This window comes from Sabethes cyaneus, chromosome 3, assembly GCF_943734655.1.
Source record: "Sabethes cyaneus chromosome 3, idSabCyanKW18_F2, whole genome shotgun sequence".
Classification (NCBI taxonomy): domain Eukaryota; kingdom Metazoa; phylum Arthropoda; class Insecta; order Diptera; family Culicidae; genus Sabethes; species Sabethes cyaneus.
This window is the reverse complement of record NC_071355.1, coordinates 231,048,946-231,074,046: the sequence shown is the minus strand read 5'-3', so window position 1 is coordinate 231,074,046 and position 25,101 is coordinate 231,048,946. Positions and strand designations below refer to the sequence as shown.

The window sequence follows — 25,101 nt, the reverse complement described above, 5'->3', positions numbered from 1 at the left end:
AGCGCACCCAGAATGTTTAAGTTATGTCTACTTCATTCAATTATTTCTTCGTCGAGGTTCAACTTCTGTGTGTACATATCGCAGACAGCGAGAGCAGCTTCGGGTTGATGCCGTAATCCTGAAAAGCGCCGCTCGCCGAGGCAAGACAGGGCTAGCGCTCTACGTCAGAAGTCCAGAAGCAAACTCAGCAGCTGTGACAACAATAATCTGATTATGATGATTGTTTAATAATGGAGGATTAACAGCTGCCGGGTTAATTGAAAGTTAGTGCCGAGAAGCGGGTTTGCTGCCGTTCGGTTGGTGGCTTTGCCTATAGTCTGTTCTGTTCTGCCCGGAATGGACAGTTTGCCGGTTTGTTGGTAATTTGTTGCGTTAGTGTCAAGCATTAGCTACGAATCAAAGGATTTGTTGCGAATCTGGTGTCAGTTGGATGGACGACGTTCGGAGCATTAATTAGAATGAGCACCTGTAAACCCATTCAGGCTGAGATTACCTATAATTTACGAACTCACGCGGAGGATTAATCTGTAGCTGAATATTAAGATCCGTCTTCCTACGCCTCAATGGATTTCCTGTCTATCGCGTTGTTAGAAATTATAGAAATTTTCTCAATTTTTAATACTTCTCAATAAAGCAATTTTTTTTATTTCATTAGCCCGACCGCACAACAAGTAAAGCAACAAACAACAACAAAATCAGAAGAGTTGTGTGAACTACTTTACACAGGTTTTTGCTCTAAAACTTTGGAGACGAAACCTATTTTTCAACTAATATCATCCGTGTACGTCCTATTCAACACAGCGTAAAAAGAAAATCTAACTGCTCAATTTTTTTATAATGGTAGTCTTCACAATCGACGGAGGAGACGAACGAAGAAAGTAATGAAACTAGGTGTTAGTAGTGTCCAAGCAGAATTGGACAAGGCGTGAAAGAGAATGAGCGGAAAATAAGGTAAGGGAGGGTCATTGAAGCAAAGTTTAAGAAGTTGTGTACCGTTCCTTTTTACTAAAGCTGGTGGATCAATGATCCTCCCTGAATTAATTTTCTGCTCTTTCCTTCTCACGTCTTGTCCCATTCTGTTTAGACGCTCTCAACACCTTTGTTTATTTGCTTTCTTCTACCGTCTCTTTTGTCGATAGTAAAAACTACCGTTATAAAAAAATAATTAAATGCCTAACCTCATTAAAGGTTAAGATAAAACACGAAGTTGGCTAGCTCAAAAATGATATAGTATTCTTTCCAACTATCCTGGGTATCCTAGCAAGAAAGCTGCAGAAGATAAAGAAGAAGAATTCAGGAAATGCGGTAATCGACATTCAAGTATCACAAATAACATGCTTTCATTCCGTTACACCACATTCTCCGACAGGGAAGGTGTAACATAATACTTTCCACATTTCGAAGCCACAAAGATCCTTCTCGAGTTTCTTGATTTATGATTTCAAAAGTCATATTTTCCAAGACACAAAAACTGAAAATTTTAATAAACTTTTTTACTAGCACATGACCCACATGTTGAACCAGAGCACGAAGCTATGTCAAATAACAACAACAACCCAAAATAAATCATTCGAAAGAAAACATAGTTGCAGCAAGTCATAAACAATAATTGTCTTCCGCACTTAGTCCTTAATATACAAATGACACATTCCGCCGTGACGTTACAACGTTTTGACTTTTCTTTGCACAGTATTTATGTTTTAGCTGGGAAAATCGTTGAGAAACCCCCAAATATTATTATATATTTGGAAAGAGCATAAAATTTCCTATTAAAAGTGGACAAATTAATAGCATTTGCTTTGCCCAGATTGTTTTGGAAAGCAAATATGTAGCGTGACGTTACAACGCGCCAGAAATACGTCTTTTGGTTCTTCTGTTAAAAAACATGAAAATTCTGCTCTCTTTCAAATTTTATCTAAAGATTTTCTTCTATGATTTGATAAGAGATGAATACTGAACAACTTGCCGTTTTCAGAATTCCGATAGTTAGTGAAGTTAATTTTTAAACAGCTTTTACTTTTCGTGACGTTACAACGCTCTGCTTTGCACAGAGAGGGTCGTAGCTCCGTTGTAACGTCACGAAAAATCTGTTCATTTAATATTCGTTAATTATCGCTGTTGCTGCCCTCTGTACATAAGGGATAATCCAAAAATGTGTTGTTAATTTGTCTTTCACTATTTCGCCAACGTAATTGTGGGGTTGTTCACAAATTACGTCGCGCTGTGGGAGGTATGCTAAGAAAGTGAGACATAAGTAATAGCAACGAAACCTTAAGACATAGCATAATAATTGCTTCAGAAAAGTTTCTTCATTTAAAAAGCACTTTCTAGTGGTGAAAAAATATTCGGACATTAGGGTGTCCTCAAGCAGACACAAAAAATATTTTCTCTATTTTAAGTCAGAAATGGTTGCTGTCTACAGAAAATTTGTAGAAAAACTAATTTTAAGAAACTTTGTTGAATACTTAACATTTATATTTCTTACATAAAAAAAGTTATAGAGCCAAACTCTTAGGGACACCCTTAAAAAAATTTTTTTCGATCTAGCTCTTTAATAACCCTTCGTGTGGCTTACAAATGTTCTAAGAAATTGGTAATCTAATTAAATTGCACATTTTTGTCGAAAATAGTAGAGCACTATCTTTTTCCCTTTAGAAACTATCACTGGCTTTTTTATTTTTATATGTACTCTTTAAGAGGGTGTATCTCGAAGGAGAGCAGCTATGAGCAGCTAATCTCACTTGTTTTTTTTTTGAGTTAATTTATGCTGTATTCCACCATGTACAACTTAGGGTAGAAGACTGTGGAAAATCTAAAAAAAAATATTATGAAGGCAACCGTAGATGAACATGTATAAATAAAAGAAACAAGGGATAGCTCCTTAAGGAAAAAAGATAAATTTCTACTATCTGCGACGAAAATGTGCAATTTAACTCGATTAACAATTTCTTAGAACATTTAAAAGGCGTACGAAGCGTTATTGGAGAACTAGATCGAAAAAAAATTTTTTTTTAAGGGTGTCCCTAAGTGTTTTGCTCTATAACTTTTTTCATGTAAAAAATATAAATCTTCAGTATTCAACGAAGTTTCTTGAAATTAATTTTTTTACAAACTTTCTGTAGACAGCAAGGTTGGTTCGAATCGGATCAAAACTCACTCACTCCCCATTCATTTGCCGATTCAATACATGCAGATCACGGCACGCTTGTATCTTCTTGCGAAAAGAGAACCAAAGACGCAAAAGAATGAGGCGAAAAAACAACACGTGAACCTCTATCGCCGATAAAGCTTTGTGTGTGTATCGCTGCTTGCGTGTGTCATATTTGATTCTCTCCGAGTGAACGGATCGGCGATAATTATCGTTTCCCGATACGAGTGAGTGATGAGTCTTGAACTTCCGATCGAATCACTTGGCGATAATGCAGTACAGCGATCGGAATAAAATTTTATCGCAAGCAGCAAACAAAGGAAACAATCCACGAGCAGCGGGTACCTACGCATAATTTTGAATTGAAATTGGCAAATAGAAGCCGTATACCACTAGCACAGCTGTGTAAACACTAAGCTGGCCGTTATTACATAAAAATGAGCTTGATAATTTTGACGTAGGACTACGTCTTTTAACATAATAGACTTCATTTTAAAATATTTTACTAGATTTGAAATTGCTATCTTAACGTGTGATTTGCCTTTACAGGTGGATTTGTATCGAACCGCGTTGGCGGATGCAAAAGAAGAAGAGATGACAATTGAATTTTGAATATTTCTAGTGTGATTTGAGATCACGGATGATGTGATTCGGTTCAGGTCGTAAAGTAGTCATTCCCTCGACGGCAACTTAACCCGGCTCAAAATTTCTCGCCAATGGGCATACAGTGGGATTTCGAATTTAGCATGGTTAGATTTTGGCATGCCTCGATTTTGGCAACAAAAGTATCCATTTTTGGCAACATAAAATATTTTACTTCCAAAAATATGCGTTAATATCAATCAATTTTCGCATACATACTTGAAATGACGAAAAATTATTGCCCTAAGTGTGTCCATGAAAAAAAGTTTGCGATTTCGAACAATATTATTTTTATTGCCGTAGGACTACGTTTAACCGCAGGTCGCCAAAAACTGACATGCACCACACGGATAGCTCTTGGCGGATTTTATAAACATAAAAAGGTTGCAATCGTTGATTAATTAGCTTTAGTCAATTTCTAACGCACTTTCATTAAATTTTTTCATCTTAAAAAAGGGTCTCGATTTTGGCACGGTTTCGATTTTGGCAACATAGGCGACACGCATTTGTTGCCAAATTCGAAATCCAACTGTATTTTGCAAAACAATTACAATACAGGCTGCGATTTAGGTTCATTGCGGAAGTGTAATTGATGATTTTTATTTACTTTATATGAGCAATTTGCCCTTTAAAACTTTAAAAGGACGTAACTAAATACAACTTACCTATACTTACTCAGCAATTTATTGTAAAAAAGGATCTATCAAAATTCAAAAGTGCTTTGATTATGTTCAAATTTAGTAAACTTTTTCGTTTTTAAAACAATTTTAGATTTGTATTTTTTTCGTTTGGCGTTTAGGTTGGCTTTTTCTAAGGCCCTCTTCCAAAAATCATTGTTTTGCCAAACTTATTTTCAAATAACTTTTGGACAACCAAATCGATTTTAATGATTTTACTACCAAATAAATGGTTTTGTCATTCTTTATATTTAAATGTCAGTACAAGTTATATGGAATAAATTGTAAAGCGTCAACTAACAGTTGAATTATGTTCCCAAGATGTTTCGAGTTCTGTATCAAATAACATGTAAGATGGTATAGCAAAGGTTCCTTTCACCAGCAGATGGATTAAATCCGGTTTTTTAAACGAATTTCGGAATTTACGCGGTTTACGTGATTTTCGGAATTTACGTGGATGTGCTCGAAACGTCTTTTTTATACGTACCTAGGTTTGAAAATTACAAAGTTTACGTGGTTTTTACGCGAATTCACGCGTTTTTCTAATCGAATTTGGCAACAAATGCAGGTCCCCTATGTTGCCAAAATCGAAACCGTGCCAAATCGAGACCCTTTTTGGATATGAAAATATTGACTGTAGTTGCGTTAGAAATTGACTAAATATTATTAATCAACGATTGCAAGTCCGCCAAGAGTTATCCGTCCGGTGCAAGTAAGTTTTTGGCAACCTGCGGTAAGACGTAGTCCTACGGCAATAAAAATAATACTGTTCGTAACATTCATTTTTTCGTCATTTAAGGCTTGTATGCGGAAACTGACTGTTATTTAAGCATATTTTTGAAGTGAAATATTTTATGTTGCCAAAAACGGAGTATTTTGTTACTAAAATGCCAAATGTGAAATCCCACTGTATAATGGCCCTAAATTCACAGAGGTGGTGATATGGATAACCAGAATAAAAGTGCATCAACACAACTGAGTACGCAAAACGGTTTTATAAACGTGCAGTGCCATTCAAATCTTTGCTTTCCACGCGCTGCCTCGTTCTTAAATTGCAAAACTTGCTGCAACATTTCTTTAATTCAGCCATAATATTTTTTTGTAAACATTTTATTAAACAGCAAGTTGCTGCCTTGTATTTATATTAAAACAATATCAGACATCACCATATCCTCTATTCGCCAACACAATTGCAACAAAAATATCCATAACCGAAAAATCTTACATTTTTTACCAATCGAAAAAAGAACGATAATCATCCAATGATCGCAATCCTTTCTCATCTGCGAAAATTATCGCCTGGCGATCCTTTTCCGTGATATTTACACACAGAGCGAATCACGAGAGAGTGAATCGCATTCCCCATGGCGCGTACACGTTCAGGATACAATACAGAGAGAACTAACTCACAGGATTGCCGATTGTGCTCACACACGGAGCAGTATCGTACGATGAATATAGCAATACACTGATAGACGATGTCGTTTCATATACCGAGAAAAAGTTGAATGCCACTCGCAGTTTTCTCGCGGATCACCAACATTGGTAGACAGCAATCATTTCTGAATTAAAATAGAGAAAATATTTTTTGTATCTGCTTGAGGACACCCTAATGTCCAAATATTTTTTCACCACTAGCAAGTGCTTTTTAAATGAAGAAACTTTCTTGAAGCAACTATAATGCTATGTCTTAAGGTTTCGATGCTATTACTTATGTCTCACTTGTTTTGAATCCGTCCGTCTGCCCGCCGTGACGTTACAACGCGAGCTTCAATCAGTTGCAACTTAGGTTCTACTCAACTTATCATCATTCTTTAGGCACCGTTTTAAAGGTATTTTTGAGTACAAAGAGAATACGGATTATTAGATTGTTCGAATTTGTACTTTTCTGCGAAAGCGAAAAAGTACACCTTTTTCGTGACGTTACAACGCAAAAAAATGGCCCCATTTCATCCACTTGAAATACTAAATAACTGCAAAATTACATCCAAACTATTTTTGGAATGGATTCAGCATATATTCCTTTGTAAGTTGGTCGAAAACAAATGATATTATGAAATGTTTTAGCGCACTGTAGCAGTATTTTTAAAAATATCACGAAAAATCATTTATTTCTTGTAAATTTCATTTATTTTCAATACACGTTTTATATAACTTCCGAAAATGCTAGAATACCAATTAAGGCAGTTTTGAAAGGTTCAAACATTGCCCAATCATGAAAAAATATTCAACAATGCTAAAAGCAACTTTTATAAAATGTCTGGTTGGTATACCGGCCCGCGGAATGTGTCAAATGTTTATTTTATAGTGGAACAACGCTGAGTTAGTAAAGTAAAGCTAGTAAAGCTTACTTACTTACTTTATTGGTGACGGTCCGTCATCGATCATGAGCCGAAAGAATTATGGCCCTCCAGTACTGTCGTTCTTCAATCCCCTTGAACACCAGCTGACTGTGCGTCGTCTTCGACACCGCACATCCATCGGTTTCGGGGTCAGCCCTGAAATCTACGACCTCTTCCCGGTTCTTGAAATAGTCTTGGCTACTCTTTCGTCGGGCATTCTGGCCACGTGCCCAGCCCACCGCAGCCTGTCACATTGTACTACCAAAACGGGACTCCAGGCAACAAAACGGTTACATTTTTTCTTTACATTTACCAGCATGCAATGCCAGACTCTAACCAATACCATCGCTTTGTACTGTTTCTGTATCGACAGTGCCTATCTCTTGCACGTGTCGAGACTAGCCCGAATACGTACATGATAATAAACAAACATTTTCGTATGTCAGCCGACCATTCATACAAAATGTCGCGTAAAAATGACATGCATTTGTAGCTTTTTGCTTACAGTTGTAGTTGGAATAGTATGGAGCAGTGATAGAGAATGAGGTGTATTGGGGACCTTCTCATTTAAAACCGTGTTGGTTGGACGAAAGCTGTATGTTTGGTTTATGTGTGCAACAGCAAAACAGAATTCAAAAAAGTGTCTCCAAGACTGGTAACATTTTCTCCCCGATACCGGAGAGTGTATGACACGTAGACCAAGAGATATTTTCGTTGTTCTTGCATTTCTTTTCGGTTCTTGTGTACCAGCAACATGGTAAATGTCTTCAAATTTTTGTCACCAACCAGTACATTTTACGTCCCTGCTACCATCACTGTATCAGCATATTTGTATACTTAATATAGCTCGTAGTTCAGGCATCAGCGCCACACTCCATTTTCCATTTTACCACCAAGTATGGATCGCTGAATTTTAGGCTCAAATCCCAAGGACTCGTCGGTCAGCTTCTTTTAGCGTTCATGATTCATGTTCGCACAGGGCCATCAAAAGGATTAGTGTCCTGTAGAGTGCCAGTTTTGTGCGAATTTGCAAACTACGGGACTTCAACTAACTACGTAATTCGTAGAAAGCCCGATTCGTGGCTGCAATTAGCCGTTTCACTTCGCGGCTTATCTCGTTGTCTCATTTCACGGGCTATTAAATCCTCAACTATTTTATGTCGTTTCCCGTCCAATTCCACCTCGGCACCAACACCGCTTGGACTCACCGGAACGTTTGCTGCCAGCAACCATATACTTCGTTTTGGCGGTGTTAATGGTAAGTCCCAATCTCACTGCTAGCCATTTAAAAGCCCTCTTCCGCTGCTCTTCGGTTGATTCCGATAATATCGACGTCATTCGCAAAGCTAAGCATATTTTCTCATATTGCACCTATCCAGTGTTGCTCGAATCTGCGTCATCACTCAGTTTAGTGTTCTGGCATTATCTGCCACAGCTCATTTCGTTTGACTGAATCGTACGCCGCCTTAAAGTCGACGAGCAGATGATGAGTATGGAAGTTGCGCTCCCGGAACTGGTGTAGTAACCAGGGCTTGTTCGTTCACTTTGGCTCAATGTTGATACATTTGACAGTACCGTCTCAACCGAGCAAACATCGCAGTGTAAACATCTGATCCGTTGTGGGGCGACCCTCGTGCAAACCAGCTTGCTACTCGCCAACGAAGGACTCCGCTAACGGTCTCAGTCTACAGAACAGGATACGGGAAAGTACCTTATAGGCAGAATTGAGCAATGTAATATCTCGATAGTTTTTACACTCGAGTCAATGTCTTGTTCATGACTCACAAGCAGGTAGCCCAAAGAAGATATGGCGTAGATTCTTTCGCGCTATTTTTTCGAAAACCTTAGTCGTTTTCAACATTTGATGTTCACTAATACTAATGCATAGATATAATGATTCCATCAACTATTTGATACCAAAAACATAGCCTTGGTTGCTACCATTCCATTTTTGGAACGTTGGCAAAGAAAAAAAGAGGACGAAAATTCAAATTGTAACAAAATCGGAAATCAATAAATCTAAATTTTATTACCATTTTTTCCATGGGATTGCTGCAGTATTGCTTTTAAACAATTTCTTCACTAAATTTGTAGTTTCACAACTTAAACCAGAGATTTCTCCAAAGATTCAAATTAAAATCGCTCCCTCCTCAAGTAATCATTTCAGTTTTATTTCACTCTTATGATGCCTTTTTTCAACCAAAATTGGTCACATGAACCGCTGTGCAATAACTCATATTGTTATTTGGGCCGTTTATGGTCGATAATACTCTGTTTTAAAACTCTTGATTCTTCACGAATTTACAGAAATAGTAGCAGCCATTTTCTCAGACGAATCTACTTTTCACCGGTGATACTTTTTCGGCGACGTGGTACGCTTCAAGGAAAGTTGTTGTTACAAAACAGAAATGGAAGTTTGAACCAGTGTTGCGAAGCACACACCCAAAGCAAAGCCTTGGGTTTGAATGTCTTTCTAAGACTTGACCCCTTCTTTATCAACAGACTTCACAGCCAGCTATTAGATTACAGGACAGTAATGAGGCTAGTGCAACAATCCTACTGAATCTATCTAGCAGCACCGCCTAGCCGAGATTCGAACATACGACGACTGGCTTGTTAGACCATCGTGGCATCGTGCCTCGAAACTAACTAAGCGGGCCCACACGCACACACGCGCACTCATTCTAACGAACACGCTGGCATAAGCATCCCTTTCGGACTCCCACTCCCATTTATTCATGCACTGCAACGAGATTTTGCGAGTGTGTGTTTAGCTATCAGCTACAGTCGTCGCTCGTCGTTCGTCGTTGCAGCCCGAGCTGCTGATGCCGATTACTCGCGAGGGCTCGCACGCCTGTCTGTGAGTAGAATCGAGGCGGAAAATGAAGAAGAAAAGAAAAAGTAATGTAAAATTCGTTTCCTAGTGCGCCACTAGGCTCCCGGGAAGCTGATTGCTCAGGAGTTATTTAACTCACGAAAAAGCTATGCAGGAAGACGATGTGAGGTTGGGCATGCGCTAGTGTGTAGGTAGCAGAATGTCCGCACACAGCAACGGCGGCTGTTAGCCGCCAGGAATAACATCAATATGGAAGATTTGCTTAATCGGAGGCCTTTTGTAAAGTAAATACTACCTCATCACTTCTTTTTCATTTTTCCAAGCTACGGTAAAGATGGGCATGGCCTACACGACGGAACGACTACCGAAGAAATGGAAAGGTGGGGTTAACTGCCATTTACAAAGTACTTTTTCAAGTTAATTATCAAGTTAGTTATTTAATTCAATAAATAATATCGATGAACTAAAAACTGATCCTTGGTAATTTATTATTTACAAGTAAATTTATATTGATAATCCCGCAGCAATTATGTGTAGTAAGTAAAAACGTGTTTACAAAAGTTCCTTAATATCTTTGAAACCCTTCTTTTCATATGTCCTGATTCCACGGGTCGAAAAAATCACCTAATCCACAGGTATTAATTGCTTCAGCAACAAAATTGCTTTTCTTCCGTAGTCTCTCCTGGGGACGGACAACCGAGAAAACTGCTAAAAAAAGTAATCCCCAACCGGTTTCCCGGTATTCCGGTGTTTTCACGAACGTAGTCGCCGTTAGGTTCTAAAGCTTGGATCGATTCAATTGCTTGCTCTTGCAAGGTATGAGCGTCCACAACGTCAGACAGGACCCATGTAAGCCATGCTTCCATTGAACCGGTCGAATATAATGTAAAGCAGAATTTTCTCCCCGTTAGAAGCGTACTTGTTGCCGCTACGCTACTGATGCTGATGATGCTGACGATGCTGACGATGGTGGAAAAAGTAAATACGGCTTTTAGATTTGCCGAAAATTTGCACCGAAAGCCGAAACAGCGAACCCAGGTTGCGAAATAATTTTGCAACTTTCAGCCGAACTCATTCGACGAGAGAGAAAAAAAACGAAAAAGAGAAAAGATTTGCGAGGCACATGTGGCTTTCTGTCGACTGCCTGTCTGACTGCCTGGCATGATGGAAAATTGCGCACGGTTGCCAATGGCGCTTTTATTCGGATTCTTCTACTGCAGGAGTTGGTGCTGAAACGATGCCGGGAAATAGAGATGTCCCAATGAATATTGGGTTATATGGGATTAGTGGATTACCGTTTGAGGCTTAAATCATATGAATAAAAATCAAATTTTAAACTTGATATTTCATTGTTAAGTTAGGGAACAAGATTTTCCTGTCGAGTGGCGGAAATCCCTATCATTTGAGCTGAACTTTTACATCAAGAGTGGCGGTGAAACTTTTTCCGGTGCAATTTTGATTTTGACCGTGATCCCAAATAGAGGCTGCTGTAAGAGTGGGAAACTCTATTCCACAACACCCGTTACAAAATGTTGCGCAAAAAAATCTCAAATTGTACACTAGTTGTGTGACATTAAAAATAATATTTCATACATAGTCTTTACCAACATTCTACCCGCGTTTTTCCGTTGCGTCTGACTAGTCAGTCGAGCATCCAGCCAGGCGGAATGAGTTCAACTCTACCTTTTCCGGAGGCCGTACGTTCTTGGCGCACATTTAATTCCAGCCGAATCGGAAGAGAGGGCGGTTCAACGGCGGTTCAAACTTTGAGCGAAATATCAAGCATTACGTGATTTTTGATTCGGCACATTATTCCTGCCTGCCGGCCTGCCTGTACCGGATCTACTTCTCCGGATGGTTACCAACCAACCGAACTGAAGGGTTGGTTACAGTCTTTTCGCATTCGGAATTATAAGCACGCATCGCGGGCGGAGACTATAGGAAGGGCGCAAATGTTGTGATTTTGCAGCCGGAAAAGTTTTTAATTACCACAGAATGAAATATTTTACAAACGAAGGTCGTGTAATTTTCCAGTGGTCTAATTTAAATTTTTGTCGGGAACTTTCGTTTCCTGTCTTTTCGGACAGGTTTGTGCTAGTTTATTCTACTGTGTTTTTTTAAATGTGGTGCACCAGGTGAGGATAATAATTATCATTATAAATTGGATCAGAGTAGCTGCACGAATTTGCTGCACTTTTCATACCGTAGTAAGTAGAAAGCCACATTACTTGACCAGCTGTCTACAGCGAGCTTATCCGGTGATCCTGTCACTGCACTGAACTAAAACAGACACGCTTACTGCATGTGAACTTGAGAAGATGAAGCAGCAAAGTTAGCTACAGGATGGAAAATTAAACTGCGGTGGCCAAATTGACTTTTAAATCAACCTTGTCTGGTCGGTTCTTTCTTCCACAACCTCAGCTTATTCTGCTGCAGTGTATGTGTAATGGGAAGCAAATTTTTCAATTTTGCCTACAATATTGTTTTTCTTTTGCTTTATTAGCATATATTGTGATGATGCTGGAAAACAGTGCATCCACGGCAACGTTAACGTGCCGGAGGCCAGTAGCTGCTCCATCCGAGAGACTAATGCACATCCGTTTTATATGAGCGGATAGCGTTATAGTTGCTGAAATCGGAAGAGAAGTCTTCTCTGTCTACTAAATGTTTCCATAAATATGCATCTTGCACTGAATCTGTGTAACCAGGCTCAAGCTGCTCCTGACGACGGACGGCTGGTTGAAGGATCCCGTCGGGCAGAAATGAGTATTTTATTACGGTTACGTAAGCCATTATTAGATGTTGCTACTGCTAACTGAGTAAAGTGAAGACGTACATGAAAACGAAATTATTTATTTATTCAACTGATTGATATTTAAAATCTTCTAGGAAAACGCATGTGAGCGAGGGGGAAAACTAAAATTACTAAAAAACTAAACCTAATAATTTATTCTCTTTTGTGGAAACCTTACTTCAAACTAACTTCTATTGATTCCGGATTAATTATATACACATATTCCCATTTAAGTAGTGCCTCAACTCGTTTGTACTTCTATTGATCTTCTATTTTTTGTTGCCTCGCCTAATGGCCAATTAGCGATGTTTGCAACCGATGCCCGCTTCCTATCATCAATAGTAGCAGTTATGGCTACCGACGCTGATGATGGCAGTGAGTATATTGGTGCAGCAAAATCGTACATCTATTCTAAGCCATTTCATTCATTCAACAACAAAGAAAAACGAACATTGCATAACATTAACGCACAAACAAGAATATTCCGATAGTCATTAATTCCGTGTGCTGTATCACCATTAACGAAACCAGCATTGTGCGGTATCCGGTAGGAGATGAAATCATAAAATCTCAGTAGAGTTTTGCAGCTGAATATGTTCGCCCCGCTTTCCATTGGAAAAGCTCCACTCGATGCAAGCAATACACATCCGGATCTCAAATTACTGCTGCGTACGACGAAGGAGTACGAACAGAGCAAAGCGGCGAAGGCTTTGTCGCTCCGAAAGCATTCTTCTCCACCCAAGTTTGCCGGCGAGTGTCGACGAATATGAAGAGGTAAACAGCGAATGTCCTCTACACTGACTCTACTCTATACCCATACTCTTTGAATGTGAACGGTAGGACCTCTGACGCGCAGTAGGATCTCAAGCAGGAAAATAAATACTATGGAAAATGGGTTGCTTCCTGCCGGGCCGCAGTCGGGATAATTTGACTCCATTTCTGGTGCGAAACTGGGAGAATCCGATAAACCGCAACTAACTCTCACTTAAAGTTCTGAAACGCGGCAGATGAAAATTTAACGATAAGCTGCTGCTGACACAGTATAAAGTGATCCTGTTTATCAGCTTCGTTACTGCTGTAATCTTGTATCGCTTGGTCATCGAGCTGTGGTGTAAAAAATAGTGGACTTTTGTGAACAGTGTACGAAAATTGCAGGTTTCAACTCAGTAACGTTACTGTTTGCACATCTCTATGTGTTGGTACTGCCCTGATACCAATTACGGAGGCGGACGGAATAAGAATAGAGGTACAAGTGTTTACAAGGATTCCTGGTTCGTTGAGATTGTTGGTGTGATACGTGTATGTGTGTATCGTCGGATTACCAGGATAGATTCGCTTCGTTATCACTCTTATTCGTCTCCGCCTATGCTGCACACCGGCTGCGTGTCCTTGAGATCAGCTTCCTTCACTTCATTTCTATATGAGAGAAAAGCCCTCGTTCCGTTCCAGCACTGGTAGACTGCTGAACCTGAACGAGAACGAGACCCCGCTGTGCAGTAGCAATTCACTGTGGAGCAGGAAAAAAGAGATCTCTCAAGGGCTTTAGAAGCATTTCGCTGTAAAGTCGGTCCTTTACCATACACAGAGTAAGCCGGATCCGGTCTCCCCTGATGGGAGCCATACCATTGAAGTGAACTATGCTTCTGACGGTTCGGATTCTTATTAAGTTACTTGAAATGATTGCATGGGAGAAGAGCTGCCGACAATGGTAATCCTGCTGTTGCTGGCTGCTGCTGCAGTCCTATCCGATACATTCCTGTCTCACGCCTCCACACATTGCGGGTTCAAACTCAGGCAGGTAATGCTGTTAATGAAAGTCGAAATCTACTGGGTTGTGTGTACGGTTGAAAACCGACGACGTCTAGCGTGTTGATGCTGCTTTTTGTCGTTTGTTGCTTTCAAGACCAAACCGATCTTGAGCGCTACAGAAATTTCAATAAAAACCATTCCAATGCAGATACCGCTTTTAGATGTGTGCTTGATTCTGTTCCCCCTACAATTGAGTCAGAGTCTGTGAAACTAGCAGAAATGTGCTACTCAAGGATCTTGGTCCTGAATTTTTTTCTTCTTTTCATTCGAAGAGTCAATTAAACAGTTAATGATTTTTGTTTTCAAATTCTTTTTGTATCCTTTCAGAGCGGAAGCTGTTCGTAGGTATGCTAAGTAAAAAGTACAATGAAACTGATGTGAGGCAACTATTCTCCGGCCACGGTACAATCGAGGAATGTACGGTGCTGCGGGATCCGTCCGGACAAAGCAAAGGCTGTGCGTTCGTCACCTTCGCCACCAAACAGGCGGCGATCGGGGCAATTAAGGTAGGTGGAAACTTGAGTTGATGGTGTTTTGAATCAGCTTTAGATATTTGCTTAGAGTGGGTTTGCAGCAGTAGTCTTCATTTCGTTTCGGGATTTGCCAGTGCCAGCATAAAATTCCATCTTCATGCCAAACAAAACGAATGAATTTTGCGAAATTAAATATTTCCCAGGAAAACGATTTCAGGCACGAACAGATAAATTCGTGAAGTGAATTGCAGATGATATTTCTTGCTTGGGTAAGAATAAAAACCACTTTGCGATACAAAAAAGTCAAAAACAACCCTTATTATTACACTTGTTCAGCGTTCTTATCGTAAAAGACCCACGCCATTCCGTTGGTTGGTTGCTGGCACCGTAATGATTAATGACAAGAACATTTCACTAACCTTAACCTACAAAGAAATTAACGCGTCAGCCCTGCCCACCGAACTGGTCCCTCCTCTCTACGGGTGGCCGAATTCCTTCAATTCCTTCACCGCGAATAGCACTTGGTGAAGGAAGCGTGCTGCGTGAGTTTCAACATTACGAAAATTGCTGCCGTCGGTAATTCCGATAGCATTTTAGCACCTTATCGCATTTGCGATTCAAATCAATCCAAAGTGGGGTCGAGATTTTTACGAGTTATGCTATTTTTTCCGACCCCTCCTGGCCCTGGCCAGGCGCGGTTGCCGTTCGTTCACGTTTAGCGAGATTTGATTATTGCCTCGATTAATAAATCATCACTCGCAATATCGGTCGGACGGGAACCCCTTCTTCTCTGGGGGGTAGGTATCGGTTGTTTAACCACGCTGACAAAATATAACACTTGCCAGCTGCCGCTGGTTGGAAGAGCTTACCAGCAAACACCAACGGATCGAACTACGAAACGAGGTTTTAGGCCGCCGAGCAGTAAATTATCAGTAATTAACGCTTCGGTTGATGGGATACATTGACTGGATGCTGAAATCATCGAGTACACGCATTTTAAGAGGAAGAGAATATATTTGAAATAGTTGCGTTACACTAATTCCATACCGCAGCTGCCAGCTCTCGACAGATGGGGAAGTCATTATCTGCTGCCAGAGTATTTACGAAACGAAGTGAGTGCTACTGACGTGATTTATGGGCTTCTGGATGGTGGGACAAATATGTCGCATCATGAATGTAAATAAAATTGTACACATTTAGGGGGGGGACATTTAGGATCATTTTTTATTTCGACTTTAAAGCTTTAACTTTTGGCAATTCTAAATGTAATTCGGGATGATTTTTCAGTGATCCTAGGCGTTGTTTCAACGATTTTAAGTAAAACACGGGATAATTTTCTTTGTTTTTGACTTTTCTAACCTTTGAAAATAATTTTCGAGTATTTCGAGCAATATTCGAGAACATTTTGTATTCTCTGTATTAAGCCGCATCCGACTATTCTAAGAGAAAACCAGGTTTTCTTTTCTTTCACCGTTTTAGACTTCCATTTCCAACGATGCGCAGCGAAACCCGGAAACATTGTCTGTTTTTGCCTTTAGAAGAGCTTTTTGGCGACTTTGAGTGACTTTTGATATCAGTTTTTATTTTCCACTTTTCGGCCTTTAGAAAGCGTTTTCGACGGTTTGGAACGAAATTGGGGATTTTTTTCGCTCTTTCTAGCTTTTAGAAGTAGTTTACAGCGAATCTGATCGAAATGCCAGATCGTTTTTTGTTTTAGCCTTTTACAACCTTGGCGATTTTGAGCGCCATTTATTCTGTTTTCACCTTTTCTCCAAACTTGAGAAACCGTTTTCGAAACATCGAGGGAAATTTAGGCTCATCTTCGTTTTACCTTTTTCGATCTTCAAAAGCCGTTTTCAGTGATTAGACGAAATTCAGATTCTCACTGTCTTTTCCGGTCCTAGTAAGGCGTTTTCGACTATTCTAAGCGAAATTCGAGTTCGTTTTGTTTCGCCGTTTTCAGTGATTCTTAATTCAATTTAGGATCATTTTCTTTTTTCGTCTCTTGTGGGTTGTACAACTCGTTTCAACGATTCTGTGCGAATTTCTGGGTTTTTTACATCCTACGGCCTTCAAAAATCATTTTTGACGATTCTCAGCTAAATCCTCCAACATTTTCTACCTTTAGAAGAAGTTTCCAGCGATTTGCGCTTAACTTATGATCATTTAAATTTGTCGTCTTTTCCGGTTTTTAGAGCCGTTTTCTGCGATTCTGAGGGCGATTAGAGTTCATTTCTTAGACCTTTCCTGGTCTAAAACCTGTTCTTCGATTTTCAGCAGAATTCGGGATCGTTTTCATTTTCGCATTTTGCGGTGCATGAACGCCATTTTTGACGACTCTAAGCAAAATTCCGGTTCATTTTCTACTTTTAGAAACCGTTTTCAACAATTCAAAGCGAAACTCTGCAATAATTTTCATTTTTCGCCTTATTGGTCGGGAAACTGGTAATGATGTATGCAGATACGGCAACCGCGCTCTATTTTCATATCGGGTAGAAGGTGTCACATTCTCTTTTTACACTCAAAATAATTTTCATATCGAAGTTACGGGAAAAGTTATGTGAATATTTTCGTTCCAAATTTTTTCCGTACTATTTACGTGAATTCAACGAAGTTTGCATTAGTATGCGTGCATTTATGTGGAAATCAGATGGATGTGATATTTTCCAATAATATTCAACTGAAAGTCACGTAACTCCCTGTAGAGAAATTTACGTGATTTTTCACGTGGAAAGGTCGTGTGGATTATTTTGCATGTACTTCATTCATCACCTTCTTTGATATTGAATTAGCACCAAAAACAATGTGCTGGTATGCTTGTTCAATGAGATCGCTGAACCAACACTCTTGTCATGTTGAACGTTTTACTCATCAGCTTCGTAGCTAAATAAAATGCAATCGTAGCCATAGGAATATGGTAGTAAGTTGTTCAGAGAAATCCCTGAACCATATGATGAGAAATTCCGTACTGTCTTTGCAACCTAAAGGTAGTGCTTGAGGGACACCAAAAAACCAATAATCTCAGCAGGGTGCTCTGCTCTGCTCTGTTCGTCTGTTCTCTTCTCTCGTCTCCTCTACTTACTATTTTTCCGAAGCATGAGCATCATTTCTAAGTGACTTCTTATTCAGACACGGTATCACTTATCAGAGCACGTTTCACGGCCCGGTCCTCTCGCTTCTCTGCCAAACATTCAGCTAAGTTATAACCAATTTAACTGATTCCTATGAGCCAATGCGTTGCGATGGAAGGACGTTAACCGTCGTACTTGACTCTTTGTATGTGCACGATGCTATAGGGTGATTTATATATTTTGAACAAGCGTTACGCGTACTCTATTTTGGACTTTTACTGCAAAATCAAATGGTAATGTCCAAAATAGAGTGGGAGTAACACTTGTCCAAAATAGATAAATCACCCTAAAAAGTTGAGCAGCGAAAAGACTGAATTTTAACTGTTGTTTCCAAAATCAAACTGCAAATGCGGCTGCGCCAGAATATTGTTGGTTACTTACTTACTTTACCAGCCGAGAGCCGGCGTGATTCTTACCGTATCAAGAATTCCTCTCCATTGTACTCGGTCCTGGGTTTCTCGTCGCCAATTCGTTGCGCGTCTCGACACACGCAAGTCGGCTTCAACCTGGTCGAGCCACCTAGCATGTTGGGCCCCTCTATTCCTGGTGACGGTGGGGTTCTTGAAGAGAATGAATTTCACTGCACTTTCGTCCGGCATCCTTGCGACGTGGCCGGCCCACCGTAGTCTCCCAACTTTCGCCAGATGCACGGTGGAGGTCTATACATACAGTGCCTGTAGCTCTAGATTGATCCGCCTCTGCCACTCTCCGCTTTCCGTTTGTACTCCGTCAAAAATAATCCGCAACACCTTTCGTTCAAATACAGCAAGTACAAGTATGTCTTACATAAGCGAAGTTACTCAAGTCTCAAGTCCGTAGAGTCCGTGATTTTATAACTAGTTGAAAACGAGTAACATAGACAGACAGACATTTATAGTATGTCAAGAAAACTACCGATACATTCCATTTTCAGTGTTTTTTTAATGCTGTTTATGCTTTTTTGTATCACGGCATGCAAAAACTTACGATTAGAATAATATCTATCTATATATAAGAGCCTTGTCTGTAGCCAAAACGAGGGGCGCGATATGTATTTTCGTGGTAATAATCACCCACATTAAGCAAAGACTCAAACCAATCATACCAGATTACATTCAAGACGAGCAAAAGTAATGTAGTTGCACCTCATAGAGTTACATAGCGTACCTCCAGTTTGCTCTCGATGGGACTGTTAAACTGCCTTGCAATCTGATCGGTCCACCTAAAAAGACAGGTTCAGATTTACCGTTATTAACCGTCAACAACAACGAAACGGCAAGAAATTATGACGTGTAATCTGTATCAGCCTTAAAGTTTACTCTAAATATGCCACGTGGGGCTTTAGTGTCCATCTAGCGGCAAGCATGAGCAAAAGCTACCTAATGATCCATTAGACGCGAGGCGACGCGCGCGGGTTACAACTATCTATTTATGTAATCTATTTATATAAGAGGCTTATGTCTGTACCGACAACCAGGGGTGACATTGCGCATCTCGTTTCGAGTGATTTTCGTTCGAGACGCCCATTTGTTTAACGTGGTCGAAACGAACCAAAATCACTCGAAACGAGATGCGCAATGTCACCCCAGGTCTCTGACAGGACGTCATAAGAGGCTTATCGGTAACTAAAACCAGGTCCTTGACAGGACGTCACGCTTTCGTAGCAATGGGTTGTATTCTCAGTCACCTCACTGGTCGACTGCTGGACTGCTCGACTGCTCAACTGGTTGACTAGACTGGTCGATTGGACTGCTCGATTTGATTGCTCAATTGGACTGCTCAACTGAACTGTCCGATTCGACTGCTCGACTGGACTGCTTGACTGGACAGCATAATTTATCTGCTCGACTAGACTTCTCGATTTAACTGTTCGATTCGACGCTCGACTCAACTGCTCGATTCAACTGCTTGATTCCACTGCTCGACTGGACTACGCGACTCGACAGCTCGAATGAACTGCCTGACGCAACTACTCGATAGGACTATCGGCTGCTCGACTCAACTGCTCAACCTGATTGCTCGATTCAACTGCTCGACTAGACTACACGATTTGATTGCTCGACTCAACTGACTGCTTGATTCTACAGCTCGACTTAGCCACTCAACCCGACTGCTTGACTCAACTGCTTGACTTAATTGTTTGACTCAACTGCTTGACTGGACTACTCTACTGAACTGCTCGACTGAACCGCTTGACCCAACTGCTCGACTAGACTGCTCAACTCAACTGCTCGACCAGTCTACTCGATTCAACTGCTCGACGGGACTATTCGACTTAACTGCTCGATTAAACTGCTTGACTGGACTGCTCGATTAAATTGCTCGACTCGACTGCTCGGTTCAACTGGCCATCTCGACTGCTCCGCTGAACTGTTGCACTGAACGGCTTGATTTAACTGCTCAACTAGACTGCTTGATTTGACTGCTCGACTCAACTGCTTGACTTCTGTTTGATTCGACAGCTCGACTTAACTGCTCGATTCAACTGCTCAAATCAAATGCTCGATACAACTGCTTGACTGGACTACTCGACTCCACTGCTTGACTGGACTACTCGACTCAACTGCTCGACTGGACTACTCGACTCGACTGCTCGACTCAGCTGCTCAACAGGACTACTCGACTCAGCTGCTCAACAGGACTACTCGACTCAACTGCTCGAATAAACCGTTCGACTGGACTACTCGGCTCAACTGCTCGACTCAACTGCTCGAATGAACTGCTCGACTCAACTACTCGAATGAACTGCTCGATTCGACTATTCGAACGAACTGCTCTAGTCGACTACTCAAATGAACTGCTCGACTCGACTACTCGAATGAACTGCTCGACTCAACTGTTCAACTTAACCGCTTGACCCGGCTGCTTGACTAAACCGCTTGACCGGACTACTTGACTAAACCATTCGATTCGACTGCTCGGCTAGACTAATCGTTTCAACTGCTCGACTGGACTACTCGACTTAATTGCTCGATCAAACTGCTCGACTGAACAGCTTGATTTAACTACTCGACTAAACTGCTCGATTTGACTATTCGACTCGACTGCTCGGCCCAACTGCTTGACTCGATTGCTTGATTCGACTGCTAGACTCGCCTGCTCAGCTCGATTGCTTGTCGCGATATCATATGGTCGGTGTTAAATCAGACCGAACCAAGTCGAAAAATTTCAAAAAATGAGTTAATGATAGCAAACGATCAAGAATTTTCTAAGCAGCATTTTACTTTAATCAGACTACATAAATGTTGCAAACAGCCAAAAGTTTGTATTCAGTTAAATAAAATCCAATACGACCATAAAAACTATTTGTTTCAGTTTCCGGTTATGATTCTTATGTACAACATCTTCGCAAACACTGGCCAATGGAATGTATCCGCAGTCTTCGGAATTCTGAACAGACATTTATATTTTCCGGATCGTAAGATTCGAGCTCAACTAGTATATATGTATATAAGAGCCTTGTCTGTAGCCAAAACGAAGAGCGCGATATGTATTTTCGTGGTAATAATCGCCCACATTAAGCAATCATACCAGATTGCATTCAAGACGAGCAAAAGTAACGTTAACAGAAACGTTAACACTTGGAAATACTTACTTCTAGGGTTTATTCAGGCTGTTAAGTCCATAGACAACTGAATTTAAGTAACCAGAATTTTACTTATCTTCTACCAATTTTTTGTCCTCCGATTTTTAAACCCTTTTTCAAAGAAGAATAACAAAAACTTTAAAAATTGTTTGTAATGGTCTTATGTTCGTGAAAAGGGAATAAAATGCATTAGCCATGAGTTTTCTAATTTTATTTCCAGCAAAAACAGCGAAGTTCCTTAATCTAATTCTTGGTGTAAACTGTAAAACTTCATAAAACTTCGTTTATATGATTAATCGTTTGATAATGAATTTGAATAATCAATGCCATATAATAAATTTTGCAAAAGTCTTTACATCTACACCAGCTTTAAGAGGGTGCTGTCACCAATTTGTGACAAAAATCCATCTATAGTAACAAATCCTACATTTTTATTTCTCCAATCTTCGTTCAGTCCTCTATAAGTCCTATCGATTGAATCGATACTGTACAATAGCGTACTCGACTACGCGAGTTCACTCCATTATTTATATCACTACTAATTCAATGAATTCAGTTGATATGTGTCCCGGCCCGACAGCAGCAAGCACGATGCAACTGCTTCGCTTGCCGGCTGGTTGCAGCAGCAGCAGCAGCGGTTCAGTATGTTGCTGCGGTCTAGACCAACATGAGCACACGACAATTTGGGTGGATCATAAATTTTATTTTGTTTCTGATGAGGGGTTTACAAGATAGCGGGGGAATTCGCTGCTGCTGCGCACATCATCGGTAAGGGTGGGCGCGGGGTGACCGTTGAGTACCACCCACACATGCAATTTGTAAATTAATTCCACTAATTGAAAAGATTCCGCTGGTTTCGGAAAAAAGTGCTTATGTTTGGTCTCGGTTCATGGGAATATTCTACATGCACAAAAAGGGGATTATTGCTTCTGTTTGTATGGCGAGAATCCTAATTGTTAATAATTCCATCGATATAGGCAACTGTGAGTTACCTTTCGATTCCAATCTATTTTTGAAAGAGATTAAAAAACCCGAATTAATCCACCTAGCGGCGTGACCTAGCCTTTCTACTGCCACAATAATCATTATTTAATTTCTCAGGAACATCTATAATTAACTTGACTATATTTTTAAATATCCGTTCCATATTCCTCAAAATCCTTATTTGCCAGTAAAATTCACAACGTATTGCGTAGAATAATTCTATTTTCTTTCCTTGGGTGCGTAAATACTTGTAAGCGTCATTTATGTTATTTGATGAACACCTTATTTAGTTTTATAATCGGTCGGCCTTAACTTTTGGGTTTCAGAGCCACATACGAAACTTGTTTTGAACTGACAATATGAAATATGCGTTCATAGCATATTTTTTGATATTTTTTTTGAGTGGTTTTAGCCCAAAGGGTAGATTTTGACGTAGGACTACGTCTTACGGCAAGTTTTGAGATAGGGTGTCATTCCAAAAAATCGAAAAATGCGTGCGTCACGAAAAATGAAAGGTTTTCAGCGCTAATAGCTCAGCGGTTTTCCGATCGATTTTCAATATTCTTACATCAATCGATCGGAAAATCTTCTAAGAATTGACCCAAATTAAGAAAAGTATGGATTCTTGATGTTGAACTATTGAAAAATTGAAAATAATGAACCTATGTTTTACCAGAATTCTCGCTTCGTGATTGGTTGGAAGATTCTTTACGATGATCTAACCCTATACCAATTTGATATCTGTGCTTGGGAAGTAAGCCAAAACAAGCGACCAAGTTCCCTCATTTCAACAAGATTTCTTAACACCACGGTTCAACCTAGACCATTTTGATGTCCTTGCTTGGGAAGTACGCCAGAGAGAGTAACAAAACCCCCTCGTGCCAACAGATTTCTTACGAACGCGATTAAACCTAGTCCAACTTGATATCTGTATTAGGGAAGTGTGCCAGAAAAAATGACACAAGTTCGTTGTCCCAACAGATCGCAAATTCTTTACTGCGAGACGATTAAACCTCAGCGAACTTGATATCTGTGTTGGAAAAATGTACTACAGCTGTACTGCTCGGTTATAATACGACTCTGTATGAATACGCATGCTTGCCGTTTCATTAGAAGTGTAGTGAAAAGATGTGCTGTTGATAAAATAGGATTGAATTGGTAAAATCCCTTCAACGTGGGAAACCATAGATAATAAAAACAATCTTTAATTTCAGTAAGGTAGCAGGAAAGCAATAGTTTGTGTTCTTGATGTTGTTAAATTGTTTTCAAATGCACAATGTTTTGAGAATTGAACGTATGCAATGTTACTTCTTTGATAAATGTTACATACAACGCATGTAGCATGTATACATGATGAATCGAATGATTACAAGCATGAATACATGCCACTATCACTACAAAGAGACTTACGTAGTCCTGCGTCACCTATATATGCGGTCGTGTCTTGTACACAACCCCTCTGATTTTTTTTGATATTTTGATATTAATACCATGCGTTCAAAAGTTAGCATCTTTGAAAAACAAGAGTTCAGAAAAATTATTATTATACTTCGTTTTTGAAGAAAAAGGATATCTACAACAAAATGATTAATCTCAAAATTTTACTATTAGTTTGCTTGGCTTCAATTTTGCAATATATCTGAATTAGAAAAAATAACTGAATAGAGCATTAGATATGAAAAAGAGAAATTGAACTTTTTCTTAGATGGCGCTCCTTCAGATAATTATTTTTGCATGAAAATCAAAACTTGAGCTTCTTTTGAATGTACTTTCATGGAAAGATAGTCATTAGCTTGATCGCATCGTTTTTACAATGTTAGGGGGTTAGGAAAACAAGATGAGGTCGAAAAATAGTGCAAAAACTGCACCATAAACATGCTTGAGAATGAGAAATATGATCGATATGATTTCCAGTGCTGGTCATTTTTGATTTATTTATTAAAACATGATACATTACATAAGACATCTGTCCTTTAAAATGTCACTAACGAAAACAAATCGTACAAAGTTACTACCGTGCAACGTTTACTTCCTATTTTTCAAATAACGTTTCTAAGCTCTAGTATCTATGGATTGAAAAGAGCATATATTGATGCGCAAAATTTGTTTGAAATTTGTATAAATTTATTTGGAAAAATCAACTCACTAGTATTTTGATCCTATAAAACACTATACTTATATACTTAAATTAACTGCTTTTCTCCGCTTTTTGCTTTTCTTGTACAATTGTGAGTAACAACAGGTGAAGAAAATGACAATTGAAATCTAAAATCAAAGAAAAGAAAAAACTTTGCAATTGAATCCCGCTATTTAATATTTATTTGCGACAGATACGTAGTTCGCCTACGACGTGCAGGCTTCATCAGTGTCTTATTTCAAAGCGTATACGTATCTGTCGCGAATAAATATTAAATAGTGGAATTTAGTCGGTAAGTTTTTTTCTTTTCTTTTATTTCAGAGTTCGTATTCCACTAAGAGGCTTCAAAAACTTCTGACTTTTGACATGTTTCTCACTTTTCTTGAATTTCATTGCAAATTGTCATCACATACACATACATACATACATACATACATACATACATACATACATACATACATACATACATACATACATACATACATACATACATACATACATACATACATACATACATACATACATACATACATACATACATACATACATACATACATACATAC

General features: G+C 39.6%; 1 protein-coding gene across 3 annotated transcripts in view; it reads left to right on the top strand.

The window, feature by feature from the left end:
* The window catches only part of LOC128743586 (CUGBP Elav-like family member 2), a 439,607-nt gene that overhangs the window by 381,168 nt on the left and 33,338 nt on the right, over positions 1-25,101 (top strand). For all 3 annotated transcript variants that reach the window (XM_053840187.1, XM_053840185.1, XM_053840188.1), the window contains one exon: positions 14,576-14,754. In XM_053840187.1, the coding sequence (XP_053696162.1) occupies positions 14,576-14,754 (179 nt within the window). The remainder of the gene's footprint in view (positions 1-14,575; positions 14,755-25,101) is intronic.